Here is a 14,255-nt window from a genome sequence, read left to right as displayed (position 1 = left end):
GCTGTGGCTGGGTGCAGCAGCTCCCCGCCCGTTAGCGGCCTCGTCCCGCTGAGCAGCGCACGGCGGCCGAGACGAGGGTCCCGCGGCCGACTTTGGCTTTGCCAGAAAGCACAGAAACGGCTCGTCAGGCTTTAGAAATGGCCACGCCTGCGGTGGGAACCGGTAGCACCGTCGGTAGTGGTGCTCGCGGCCTCCTGCAGGCGTAACCACGTTGGTGACAATAAGGCTACTGGCTTTTCAGCAATCAGCGAATTGGAACTGAGTTTTAATTAAGAAAATCCCAAAACAAGCATGTTTGCATTAAACTCCAGAGTAGTGCTTGTTCTCAGATTTGATGGGTGTAAATTCTGTCACTTTTTTGAGATCCTCTCCTTCGCTAAGCATTTGCTCATTCTGGAAAAGTGTTTGTGGCAGAACGTTGCAGTTGTAGTTCTCTAATACGGTACCCGTGCAAAAGTTTTTCAGTGTACAGTGAAAGCCATTTCAAGGGATATGGCATTATTGTTTCACGAAAGATCATACAAGTGCATTTGGAAGCAGTTAAAAATTCACGTTAGCTTATTCAGGCTCAGGTGGTAATGGGTATGTTCAGATCAGCAAGGGACCTAGAGGTTTTAGGACGTGGGAAATGTCCTCAGCGTTACGAATTGAACTAATTTCATAATTTCAAGTGTAGAAGGTAATTCTGAAGTCCTTTTTATTATTTTTAATAGTGTAATACACTTCTTTTTAAATTATGCATTAAAGTGAGAAAGTTCATATGGAATTAAGAACAATACCATAAATAGCAATAATTTTTAATTATTCCCTCTGCAGTAAAAGTTGAACTCATCTTTGTCTCTGGGAACTGTTGATAGATTAATGCAACAGATTTTCCTCTCCAAAACTTAGAGAATTTTCTCAGTGTAGCACCTGATAAGCCAGTACAACCAAGTCGTGGGAGCCTGACATATTTAGGGGCTGATTTAATAAATACCATGGAGTTAGTAGATTTTCTAATCCTTGCTTGGAACTCAAGTTGTCTGTGAAGTATGAGGAAATAGTTTTAGCTAAGAGCATGGCATACTTGTGACAGTATAACCTAGATACCAGGCTTTATTAGTTACATTAATTTGACACATATGTTTATAGTCATCAAATTATATTTACATAATTTACAGTCAAGCAATTAATACTATGTAAATTATTCGGTTTGATAAACGTATTTGTAGATGTGCTACTATAAGCATGGTACATTTTAGCAAAAATGTTTTAATGTTGGGATTATTTTTTGTCACTCCTAATGGGGACAGTATTGGATGACAGTATACTTTTAGTAATAACTGTTAGAAGAAAGAAAAGTTGTCTTAACAGTGTTATTTCAAGCTCAGTAGAAAGATTGGTTACTTTCAGTGACAGATTTAAATGTATTTGGTATATCAGAAGATAAATTTGTCACTGTCTTTTGTCACCATCTCAGGCAGGTTTTGATTATGTATTACATGGATGGATATCATTCCAGTTATCAAAAAGAGGAAAATAATTCTTTGACATAGCAAAGTTGCTTTTTGGCTGTTTCAAGGGTCATTCTCTAGTGCAAGCTTTTTCATAAATCTGACTAGCTTCCTCACTGTAATAAAAATGAAACTTTTTACTTCTAAAAAGTCAGTATTGGATACCAGCATATGAAGTGAGAATTTGCTTTGTCATATAAATAAATCTTTAGGAAAAAACAATAACTGAATTTTATCAAAGTAATACTGTAAAGAATGAAAAATTAAAAGGAAATTTCTCGGGAAACATCCTTAGTGTAAGCATTCTTAGGGGTTCAAATCATCACGTAAAGTATAGAAGCATACAAACAGTACCTACACAGTACCGTTTGTATGCTTTTATCTTCAAGGTGGGAAGGTCCTTAAGTGATGTATGTCTTTGAGAGAGAGAACTTGTATGAAAGACATAAAGATAAAATTCTTTTTGCACTTTTAAGAGGGTTCATTATTTTGTTTTCCTGATGCGAGTATCTGAAGTATCAGTTGGGGGGGGGTTTACCCTTTTTTTTTGTCTTTGAGTCTTATTTTTAGGAGAGATCTTTTATATTAATTTTAAAAGTGTAGAGAACACTAAGTTTTTCTTCCTGGAAACTTCTGGGACCATGTAGGAGGAAAACTGCAAACTTCAGTACTTTAATGGCAACTGGTCCTGAAGCTTTTTTTTTACTAAAATTTTCACTGAATATTGAAGTTTCATGTTTTAAAATAAATGCAGTCTGTCTGAAAACCCCTTCTGTGTGTATGTTCAGAGCTCTTAGTTTCCTTACTGTTGTGATAGAGCTTTCCAGCGTGGGCTAGTCCTAAAAGGAGCAATTAAAAGTAAAAACCTCTTATGTTGCAATAAAAGCACAAACCACAATTTTTGTGCATTGCAAGTCGTCTCTAATACCTACCCACACTATGTAGGATGTCAATTTTGGGGTTTTTTTGCTTCCAGCAAAAGTACTGAAGCAAAGTAAACTTCATTGTATGTGTTTCAGCAGAAAGGAAGGCGTAAGCCGTTTCTGCCATCATTTGAATGCATGAAATCTTCACCATTTCAGATCTTGCTTAGGTTGTTAAACTACTCCTCCAACAAGACGATAGCTCTAGGGCATGAGGAAATCTGCTGCTGCTTGATATTATGAGTGCTGAGCGATTTAAATTTTCCTTTTGGTCATTGTTGATATTAAAATTTACAATATAAAATTATAATATTACTTTTTCTTTAAAAAAAAAACCAAACCTCTCTAGTCTGCTGGAGCATATTGAAATGTAGTGGAACTTACTCTTTTTTCAGGACAGATGGAAGTTTTGTGGTTCATGATGTACCTTCAGGATCTTACGTAGTGGAAGTTGTATCACCTGCTCATAAATTTGAGCCCGTGCGAGTTGACATAACTTCAAAAGGCAAAATGAGGTGAGTTTTTCCTGATTTACTTCTCTATTGATCTATTAAGTATGCCTGACAGCACAGTATAGGAGCTAACGTAGCAGCGCTGTAGATCTGATATTCCATTTCAGACCATATGTTTCAACTTATTTTAACATAATTTCTAGGAGCATATTTCTTAAAATCCAAAGTCTGATTTCTTCCTTTCTTATTTATGGCCTTAAATAAGAGGAAATGGATAAGAAGAGTCCTGTTTGTTTACTGTTATTTTTTTATGCAGCTATCCTGAAGTAAAATCTACACATGTCACTTAACTGCTTTATCTTTTGCCAATACCTTTATTTTAAATTCTTCTCTTTTCCTTTCTTTTTTTGGTAAATGTTCTGTCAAGACTTGGCACAATGAAATTCTAATTAATTCTAATTCTAAATTCTAAAATATTTCTGTGATACCTCCTCCCTAAGATACTCCTTATAGTTACTGGTAAATGCTGGTAGTTGCCAGCCTGCAGTATTTCTGTAGCATTATTAGCTTTTTTTTATGTTACAGCCAGATACGCATTGTTAGGGATATAACTCTATGTAACTGCATGATTCTCAGTAAGTAATGCAGAGAAATGGCTATCCTACCTAATAAGGTGATTTTTGTTTAAATTAACACCTTTGTACTTAATTTTTCTTCATACAGGCACACACAGAGTATTTTAATTTAAACTTCGTCTTTTACAGTATCTTGTAAAATATGCTGTTACATTTTAGAAGTATAAACACCAAGATAAATACTACAGCAGTATTTTTAGGGGACGTTAAAAATTGAAATCTCAAACTAAAATGAGTGCAGTCTGTTTATAATAATAATAGCACAATTTGTGTTTAGATTTTTTTTCCCATACTTTATGAAATTTTTATTTTTATGCTTTATTAGGCAGTATCTCACTGGCAACAACTAATATGTAATAAAAATGGAAGGAACTTCATGAAATAAACACAATAGTGTGTATAACCTCTCAGCACTCTTTTGTATTTGTGGGCTAGAGGTAACAGATTTGACATCTCTACCAGTCAAACAAGTAGGAACTATAACAAAGAATACAGCTGGGAGATGTATGAAGAAATGTGATACATGGGGAAAATGTCAACTGGTCTTTTCAAAGGGAAGTTCTGCCTTCAAAAAAATACTGGAATTCTTAGAGGAAACAGCTTGTTGATAATGGATATGTTTGATAATATCTACTTGAAAATCTCAAAAGCTTTTGAAGAAAATATGTAGTCCTAAAGGAAGGAAAGACATTCTGTGGATGAATGTTTGGTGAAAAATTAAGAAGGAATGAGTGATTTCTCTTGTAATGGGCAGAAGGCATCCCTGGAGTTGCACAACATGGCTAAATAGTCATAAATCAGGAAAAATGGGTGAAGAGTGACAAAGTTTGATGATAGTATCAAGTGACTATCTAAATGCTAAGCCTAAGTGAAGAATACTAAGGAAGAGCTTTCGAAAGATGTTTTAAAGTAATAAAGACTGAGATGTAGTATTGATAAATGCAAAGTAATGCACTTAGAGTGAAGGTAGTATTAATACAAAAATAATTACTGCTCTGAGCAAACTCTGTTTAAGCTACACTATACTGTTCAAAGCTGTACATTCTCTTTAAACATTGTAGCTTTTCTTGCTCCTTATGAAGATGAGAAAAAATACTTTGCAGAAGTAACACTTGAAGGAATAGTTCTGATGTTTCTGATCTACGAGTCTGTTTCTATAACAGGATTTTCAGCCTGCTTAATAACTAGCCTGGAAAAAAGGTTAAAGTACCATTTGATTGCATAAAATATGCTGAGAAAAATTAATTTCTGAAAAGTGAAGCCTAGCTATCACTGCCTAGCAAGTAGTTATGTTTATAGCCCATTAGGAAAACTTTGGAATATTATTAAATAATCTATTTTTTGTTAAAGATTTTATCTATATTTTATTTACATTTTGCTCATTAGAGCAAGATACGTGAATTACATCAAAACCTCTGAAGTTGTCAGGCTGCCATACCCACTCCAGATGAAATCTTCTGGACCTCCTTCGTACTTTATAAAGAGAGAATCTTGGGGATGGACAGATTTCCTCATGAACCCTATGGTACGTACCAGTGACACACAAAGGTTAAAAGTATGCTAAGGATCCAAATATAGCTATTCTTCAGAATACTGAGAATAAAATAACTGAGAAAAGATGAGCTGCTCTTATGAGAGGACTGCTTTTTTTTTTTTACATGTTTACAAATAGCAGGTTTTTTCTATAACCTCTCCTCCCCTGTATACCCACTCTTTTAATGTATGTTCTCTGAAAATACAGCCTATAGTCTGGTTCCTTTGACAGCATGATGTTCTAGTCATGTGGAGATCAACATGTATCAAGACTGTAGTTATAACAGTTGAAAGAGATAACAAGCATTTATTTTAATTGTCCAACTTTGAAATCTGTTATTTAAAACTTAATGCTTCCTTATCAGGTTTCTTTCCTGACAAGTGGATTACTGTTACTGAGTTACTGAGTCAGAACACAGTAGATTTAGAATTTGGATGTTTTAAAAGATTTATGTCAGTTTGTTAAAGTATGTCCGGAGCAACAAAATAAGCTGAAGAAATACTTGTTGTTTCCTGTGTAGGTGATGATGATGGTTCTTCCATTACTGATATTTGTGCTTTTGCCTAAAGTTGTCAACACCAGTGACCCTGATATGAGACGGGTAAGTACACTGAATTGGTGTAGACATAGAGAGCAAAGATAATGAGATTTTAAGGTACAGAAAAGTAATAAACTTTTAAAGAAGTCTTAATGGGCATCACGTATCCAGTTAGTACAGTGTTGCTGTTCTAACAATGAATTCTAACATTTCAGACTCTTGAATTTACTCTTAAACAGCACAACACAGAATTCAGTTGTTTGATGGCACAGTTTTGAAAGTGTTAGAGTACGAGTAGTGTTTTCCAGAGTTTCTTTAGAGCAACAAAAATAATTCCTCAAGGGCTATTTTTTCTTTAAATTTCTAGTGTATTTCTGCACTATGTTTAAATCTAGCACTTCATTTTTAGGCATCGTTTAGTAAGTGTCAAGTGTGTTGAGAAGAGTATGATAAGGGGTTCTCTTATGCATCAATCTAAGCCACATAGTTTACAAGATTGTTAAATCCAGATGTCACAATAGTGTATATGATAATGGGATCTTAATGTAGTCATTAAATTACCTGATTTATTGTCCTTTCATCATGCCAAATGCCGAATAGCAGAAGGCTAGGACAAAATGGAGATTCAAGGTGTTTGCTAAATCTTTTCTTATTTTTAGAAGTATTCGTCTGTCTTGGGTGGCTTCTTTTTGAGGGTTTGGTTAATTTAAACTCCCTTTCCTCTAAATGACCACTGTCTTTAGTAGTACTTTATAGGTGTCTGAGTCTTCTTTAACTAATACCTATGGAAAGAGTATCAGCTATGTAATACTGTCTTGGCTTTAATTTGGATTAAAATACAGATATAAAGATAACGCTAGATATCCGTGGCATGTTTTTCAAACCAAGCTGAACTTCAGAAGTTGAATTTTTAAAAAATCACTTATTCCTTACTTCTTTTCACTTATCTGATGCTATTTACAGACAGACTGTTCTGATGGTAAGCCATCAGTAGTTCTGATGATTTAGTTCTTATTAGCACAAATTTTAAGTTGAAGGAATCTTGCTTGCAATTTAAATTATCTTTAAAGAATAGGAGAAGGTATTTTTAAGAACTCAATTGTAATGGCATTCTCTAGATGACCATGTATTAAATTCTTAGTGTATATCCTGCTTCAGTTTGCTTGTGGAAGGTATGGAGCTTGTATTACATTTTTCAAGTTAACTTGCTTTTTCTGTATGGAATCAGCACTAGTTTATATAAAAACTTAATGATTTAGTAACTGTGCTTGTTGCAGAGGCATTAAGTAGAGATGTAGTATAGATGCAATAGTAACAAATGCTACCCTAACAGCTTTTGCCTGGTTTATACATTGAAAACAGTTAAAGCTGTATCATTCTGAACGTTAGCTAGAAGAGCAAGGTGGTAATCCTGCATTAAATTGATAATTACTGTAAGCATCACATTGTGGATATACAGTTCAGCTGTTGGATGCGCTTAAAAGTACTTAAGATTTGGTTTGCTTGTTTTAAACTGTACTAATTCATCTCACAGAGCCACTGTGCTAAGCTGTAAAGTTACATTAAGCTTAGCTGGATAGATGGTCCCATATCAGAATCCTTCCTTTCATGAAACAAAGAAAACTTAGCTACTGTACACTAATAGCTTGATGTTACAAAGTAGGGCAGTGAAAATATCTAATCCCTTCAAACAGCCTCAAAAAGTTGTTAGATTTAGCGTAAATAACACTAATTTGAAAACACAGAAGTATGTGGAATCTATGAGAACACAGATCTGCAAATTAAACAAAAGCTTAAGTTTTAAAGTGGAGGAAAATAATGCTGAAAATAAGTAATGGCATTTTCCTGTAGATTTTTTTTTTAATCAGGTAGTTGCCCTGTAAGACTGCTTAAGACATGGTTACCTTTTTCCATATACCAGTGCTTTTAGTTTTGGGTGTTTATGTTTCTGTGTGTAGCTGGGTATTTGGCTGTGGTTGCATAAAAATATGTAGCAATACATACCCTGGAGGATTATAAATAGCAAAAGCGTATTTGGGAAAATTTTACATCTTCCTGATACAGTCTTTCAACTGATGCCTTAAAGACAGCCAGAATTGTTACTAGCTATTAAGGTTATCTAATCTTTGCATGCAGGAAATGGAGCAGTCAATGAACATGCTGAATTCCAACCATGAGCTGCCAGATGTCTCTGAATTCATGACAAGACTTTTTTCTTCAAAATCTTCCAGCAAGTCTGGTAGTAGCAGCAGTAAAGCAGGGAAAAGTAGTTCTGGGAAAAGGAGGTAGTTAAGTCTTCTTCCTAAGCCTGAGTTTGCACAACCGTTTGTTATGTTGTGTCATGTTTATTTGTCTTGAAAGATCAAAAAGCCACTACTGTAAACTTTCATCAGGCACAAAACATGGTATGCTACAACTGTGGTGCATAGCTTTTTTTAGTCTGTATAAGCTGTTTTGTACTTGACAGTAAGTAAAAGAGGACACTGCTTCAATACTGTATCTGTATAAAGTTATTGATGATACTGAATTAAGTATATTGTTCTGTAGAGAATTATAAATTATATGATGTGCTAGACAGTAACGAATGTCTTAATCATAAGACAGTGTATAAAACAAAGATAATAGAAGTGGAATTCAGTCTTAAGATGGCTTTAATGTTTTATACTTGCTGTTGAGTTCTGAAATGAACAGATTCTTTCAAAATTGAGTCATGGGTTTACCGAATAAGAAAGTTGCTGTATCAGCCTGTCATATATGTTACATATAAAATTATTTTATTTCACAGTGTTTTCTGTCTGGACACCTTAGTTCAAGGACTTCCCAATTTTTATTGCCCAGTTTTACTCTGATCTACTTTCTGCTAAAAACTCTTTTGGCGGGGGGGAAAGCAAAGCATCCTGCATCAGAAAGTCTTTTAAGCTCTGTCAATTATGAATCCAAGGTATCTATATAAAATGATGAATGTTTATCTTGGATCTTTCTAAATCACATGTATCACTTCTTCAGCACTTGGTTCTTACTGTTTTCTGTGTACTGTGCATTCTTCTTATCAGTGGTAAGATTTGAGGCCAAATACAGAACAAAATGTTAAAAATTTAAGAAAATACCTAAAAGTACAATTGGAAGGTAAATCCCACTCATCTTTTAAATTATGTTCCAAAATATACATGACTGTCTCTAGGTATGCTATGTCACTGGCAAAATTTTCTTTGAGCATGCCTGTGTCCTGCAATATCTTCAAGCTACCCAGCAACTTCACAGAAAAGTTGAAAGGATTGATTTCCACTACATGAACATTTGCAAATTAAAAAGACAACAGTTCCTACCAAACACCATTAACAAATGTCCATAAATCGTTTTTTCTTGTTTGTTGGGGGGTTTTTGGCTTTTTTTGGTTTTAGCATAAATGCTGTTCTTTTCCACTTTTACAATTGCTAACTTCTTAGGTAACAGTACCCATGTAGTATGGGTAATGTATATCTGATTTCAAAAATGGTATTTAACATTCACCTAAAGTACACCTGAAGCAAAATCAATTCTAATACATTTATTTGTTCTGCCAAACACTTAGGAAGGCTATAAATTGTCTTAGAATACACTTAGAAGTGTGCTGTGAAACATAAAAGCTGCAAAAGAATAAGTACTCATTCATAGGATGAAGTAAAATTTGAAGATGTTGGAGAAGAAATAAACTAATGTTTTTTGGACAGTGAAAGATTTCAGTCTTTGCAAAGCAAGCTGCACATTTTTGGTCTTGTTTTTGTTTTGCTTGAATGGTCTTTTTGTTTTGTATATTATGTAAAATATATCTTCTGGAAGGATTTACTGAAATGAGTATCATGTTGCCTTTGTAAAAAAAAAAAACAAAAAAAAAAACCCCAAAAAAACAAACACAAAACCAAAAAAAAAAAACCAAAACCCAAACTAACAAACCAAAACCTCTTTCAGCATCTTACTGAAAAATTCATAGGAAAAACAGGGAGCAGTTCTTTGAAGATGGAGCAGTTAGTTTTGTTACTGTGCTGTCCTGGAAAGTACAAGCCACAAGTTACTCTTGTTTAACAGTAATTTGAATTACAATTAAGTTGAATTAACTTGTTTTAATCACAGTTTGTTTGGTAATTAATCATACCTATACATTTTTCCTTGTTACAAAGGTAAGGACAGTATTTCTGCCTTCTTTCATTGTGTCTGTTCAAGGTCTTGATCTGCCTTTAAGGGAGAATGGAGAACTCAGGCCATGGAAAGATGAAAGTCTCTGTTAAGAGTTCAGAGTACACAAAATTAACAGGAATGGTAAGGATCCTAATAAAACTTTGGAAGGACTATATGGAATATTCAACACTCTTTCCTAGAAATTATGTATCAAGGTCCAGGCAATTTCTTTGTCATCAAGATCAGATGCAGTATACCACTCCTCTGCCTTCAACAGAAAACTCTGTTCCACCCCCACAAACCTGTTACCTGAACATTCCAAGCCCAAAAATCTTGTTACCCGATGCTACTCCCTTGATCATATATGTTACTCCTCTCCTTTTCAGACACTTTTGCGATAAAGTGTATTGGTCTGATGCTGAAGTAATGCTAGTTACAATGGCACCAATTTATTTGATAGCTTTTCTATTGCAGTTACTAGTATAGTGCAGGGTTGTCTTTATGCAGAATGTAAATGTTTGCTATAGTTTAGTTTTAATGTCATCTTTTATAGATTTTTAGTAGTCTGTCTTCTGTGTTAGGTTTGACATCTCGGTTTTACCAAAAAATTTAGCTGCCTTTTAGCGAGGCTACTTGAGAGAGCATAAGGCCAGACGGTAAGTTGAAGCAGCTGACACCTCAGAACAGAAATTAAAGATGTGCAGAATCTGCTTGGACTACGGACAAGCTGATTGCCAAAAGGAGGAAGACTGGCTCCCTCAGCTTGGACTGGGTAATCCTACTGCCTTCTCCCTACAAGTTCTGGTTCTTCTCAAGCTTTTACCATTCATTGACTTAACAAGATAAATTTGTCCATGTTTGCTGGGTTTCTGTTATGTGTTAGAGAGTGAGATCGGCTCACAGAAAGAACTACCAGAGCCAGCAGAAAGCACCAGAGGCATGCTGTCAGAAGCAGGAACTCGGTCTGGCAGTGAGTGTGAGTAATACAGTCAGCTCACTGCATCTGAAGGATTTTGTAGCCTAAGAGCTCATCTAGCCATGTTCTGTATCAGTGGGCAACTCTATGACAGGCTCTGTAGAAGGGAGAGGAAACATTTTGCTGAAGTCTTTCAAATACTAGTCATTTAAGATAGCTTGGAAGGTGATTAGAACAGTTTTTGAAATAATTTTAGCAATTACTTCATCAAAGATGCTTCCATTCCTCACATGTAAGGAAGAAATGTATAGATATCACTGTTTAAAACGAAATAATTTTTGATGTTCTATCTTTTTGACGAAGTGGGATGGCCGTGGCGAGAAAGACTTGTGGTTAAGATTTGTGTTTGTGAAGAGGACCTGAAACTCTAGAATCAAGTGCCTTGGGTTCTGATGCAACTTTTGGGCTTTGTGCAAATCATTTATGATTTCTTTCAATTTCTGTGTATGAAGAGTGAGAAGATTGTCTCATAAAAGTAATTGTAAGAATAAATCTAGTCATGAACATCGGGTCTCAAATAGTATGGCTATGAGCTTACTGAAGAAAAGCCAGTAAGTAATCTTAAAGAGCACCTTTATTAAGCATTTATGTGTAGTTCTCTATACATATTAAAGCAAGCCTTTTATGTAGCCACATGTCGAGACTTCCAAAGCAATCTAGGCTGTTTAAGTACATAACTCTTTTCCAATTTAGTGAGAAGTGTGTTAAATCACTCAAATACATTTAAACATCACTTGGGTGTTACTGGATCTTTAATTGCATAAAGATTGTGTGTGATCAGTAGCTCAAATAGGGCAAAGTTTGTTTTACAGTTTGATAAAAGGACCCTGTTTTTACAGGCTAACAGTGATAGCAGTACCTCAAGGTCCTAAAAGGATTTTTCATTTTTAAGACGTCATGTCTGACCTTAATCCTGCTGCTATTGATAGTAGATTGTGAATTTGCATTCCTGACACATCAGGATGAAGTACAGATATATATATATAGATATATATATATATTATGCTTATTTAATGAACTGAAGGAGCATAGAAATGTTTATATCTACTGTTGATGGGCTAAGGGAATACAGAACTTAACATTTTGAACTTTAAATCAGGGGAAAGGCAGATTTACTGAAGAAAGTAGATTGAAAGGTTAAAAAAAAAAATTGAGCTTTTGCACATTCTTGAGCAGGAAAAGCACAAGTTGCACCTGTGGTGCACAGGGCACTGGGAAGATCCTATTTTTATTTGGCTTAATAGTGACCTGTATCTCCAAAGGGACCTGACACTAAGGCCAGCTTGCCTGGAACAACTTCTGTGCATGCTGTACTCCAAAACAGAGTGCATAGACTCTGCGTCTCAGGAGTCATTTTTTGCCCATGCTGACTTCCCTACCATATCCAGGAATTAGGAGTGAAGAGTGTTGTTATTTGACATATCCAAAACTGTATTGACAACTATCACAAGCTTAATTCTATGAATCAGCAGATTCCTGTGTTCAGGGAAGTTTTCTGGCAGTGTTTCATTTAGTAAGATATTTGAAGCTATAGATTTAAATGAGAACAATTTGGAGAAAGACCCCCAAGATAATGTAAGGACATGAAAATGACTGAAGAAATTTTAAGGATTGCTGCCATGGCAGATTTGACCAAAATACTGAATTTTGCAAGAAAACAACTTTTTAAAAAAATGTAGATGAAAAATGGTTTTGTGATGATCTATAGACTTCTCTTTTAGATGACTAACGTTGGCAGTAATCTAGCATATATGGACAAATGATGGTAAGAGAGCAAATGAAGATGTCTGGCCTCTTCATGACTCATATATATCTGTATGTCAGTAACTGTACTCGCAGCTTTTAGGAGAGCACAGACTTCTGAATTTGCCTATTAACACCTGTGAGTGAAGAAAAAGCAGTGATCCCATGTTTCTTTCCAGCTGGGTAAGATTGCTATGCTATTCAGGGGAGAGATCTGATCAGTCTTTTCGTCAGTCACTACATAAAATCTGGACACCCATTTAAGGCTCTCTAAATGGTGTAATCTAGCCACTGAGCAATCCACCTTTCCCCCACTATTAGTGTAGGCTTCATTCTGTGTGATAGTCTGTCAATGGGCTGACTAAATATGAAACACGTTATTACACTTAAGTGCCAAAAAGCAAGCAATATCAATTGGGAAAAAAAGAATGTCAAAAATCTTACAGCTTCCATCATTTCAGTGTCTGTAAAGACAGGACCTTAGTGTTTTGAACTTGATACTGTGTGTAAAATCTGGTGATTCGGACCATAAAATAATAGAACATTCAGGGAGCTTTTAGTCACAGAACTGTCTGTAGGAATGGTATTGAATTTTGTCTATTTTGAGCTTAAGCTAGTGAAAGTTCCTTGAGGTCACAAATAGGTTGGTTTTTTTTCCTGTTTAAAAATCTATAAGGGGTTATGAGTCCTTTGTTATTTATAATAAGTATTGATTCTTCAGGAAACCCTGTCTACTTTTGAAATTACAAGGTTATTCCTTCAAATTATGCTAGCAGTGACTCTTGTGTAATACTTTGTTTTCAATAAGGTTATGAAGATTTAATGACAATATAATTTTCTGTGCAAGTGAAACTTAGCTACTTAGCTCTTCTGTTGATGTTGCACAAAAAGCATGGCAGTTGAACTCACTTTTGTTATGTATTTGGTTCTGCATGGCTGATAAGAATAAAAATTAATTAAGGACTGTCAGTCAAGGACAAAATGGTAGCAAATATACAACAGAAATAAAACCTTTCATGGCATTTTTTGACCAAAACTCGATTTTGAACTGATTCTTTAAAGCCGAATACAAACATCAAAAATTACTTCAAAAGGTGGCGAAACTCATTTGAAAACAGAGAAAGTGAAAAATAAAAATGTTTTTAAAGGAATATTTTCTGTTTGAAATACTAGAATGTGCTCCTCAGAAGGTCTCTGGATCCTTTAAAAATCTTCTTGCTGCCTGGTAAATGGAGGAGTACCGTTTCCTTTTGTGTTTCAAAAAGGAGAATAGGACACCCAAGATCATAGGCTGGTGTGTAGGGCACAGGACTGCTGTTCACCGTGCAGATGCAAGGACAATGCAGTTACATACTTGGGGTAATACTTCACATTCCTGGGATCAGAACAGAATAAGACTTTGAACTAATTTTGGGGAGCAGGGAAGAATGTTTCTTTCCCTACTAGTTTGTTTTCTCAATCGTTCATAGATGCATTTCAGATTGCTTCAACTTGGCAGGTGGGAAATATATAAACTGCATTAATAAAGATTTAATTTCTTGACCATGGTAGCAGAACACCCTGAGGTGAAAGAGTATCAAGAAATGGGAGATCAAGATCAAGCCTCCAAATGAGTTGGTATTTTTGCAGTGCTAAACGTTATCTCTTACAAAGAGGAGGAGCTCTGATGAGAGGTGAAGCAGTGTCCTGGTTCAGCTAGGATAGGGTTAAGTTTCCCCAGCAGGGAGGGGGAAAGGATCGATCTCCAGGCAGGTTATTCATACCATGCTGAGGTCAGGTCCGGGCGCGGGAGTGTGGAAACTTTCC

At 35.4% G+C, this 14,255-nt stretch overlaps 1 protein-coding gene across 1 annotated transcript; it reads left to right on the top strand.

Annotated features, from left to right (window-relative positions):
* The first annotated feature begins 2,776 nt into the window (after nucleotides 1-2,776).
* Nucleotides 2,777-10,440, top strand: EMC7 (ER membrane protein complex subunit 7). Its single transcript, XM_026849549.1, has 4 exons — nucleotides 2,777-2,931; nucleotides 4,890-5,028; nucleotides 5,558-5,638; nucleotides 7,712-10,440. The coding sequence occupies exons 1-4, from the start codon at nucleotides 2,927-2,929 to the stop codon at nucleotides 7,862-7,864; spliced, it is 378 nt and encodes a 125-aa protein (XP_026705350.1). The 5' UTR covers nucleotides 2,777-2,926; the 3' UTR covers nucleotides 7,865-10,440.
* The last annotated feature ends 3,815 nt before the right edge of the window (nucleotides 10,441-14,255 follow it).

The sequence above is a fragment of the Athene cunicularia genome (assembly GCF_003259725.1).
Source record: "Athene cunicularia isolate RWA chromosome 5 unlocalized genomic scaffold, athCun1 chr5_part1, whole genome shotgun sequence".
NCBI lineage: Eukaryota > Metazoa > Chordata > Aves > Strigiformes > Strigidae > Athene > Athene cunicularia.
Note: the sequence above shows the minus strand (reverse complement) of the source record. Positions and strands in the feature narration are given on the sequence as shown.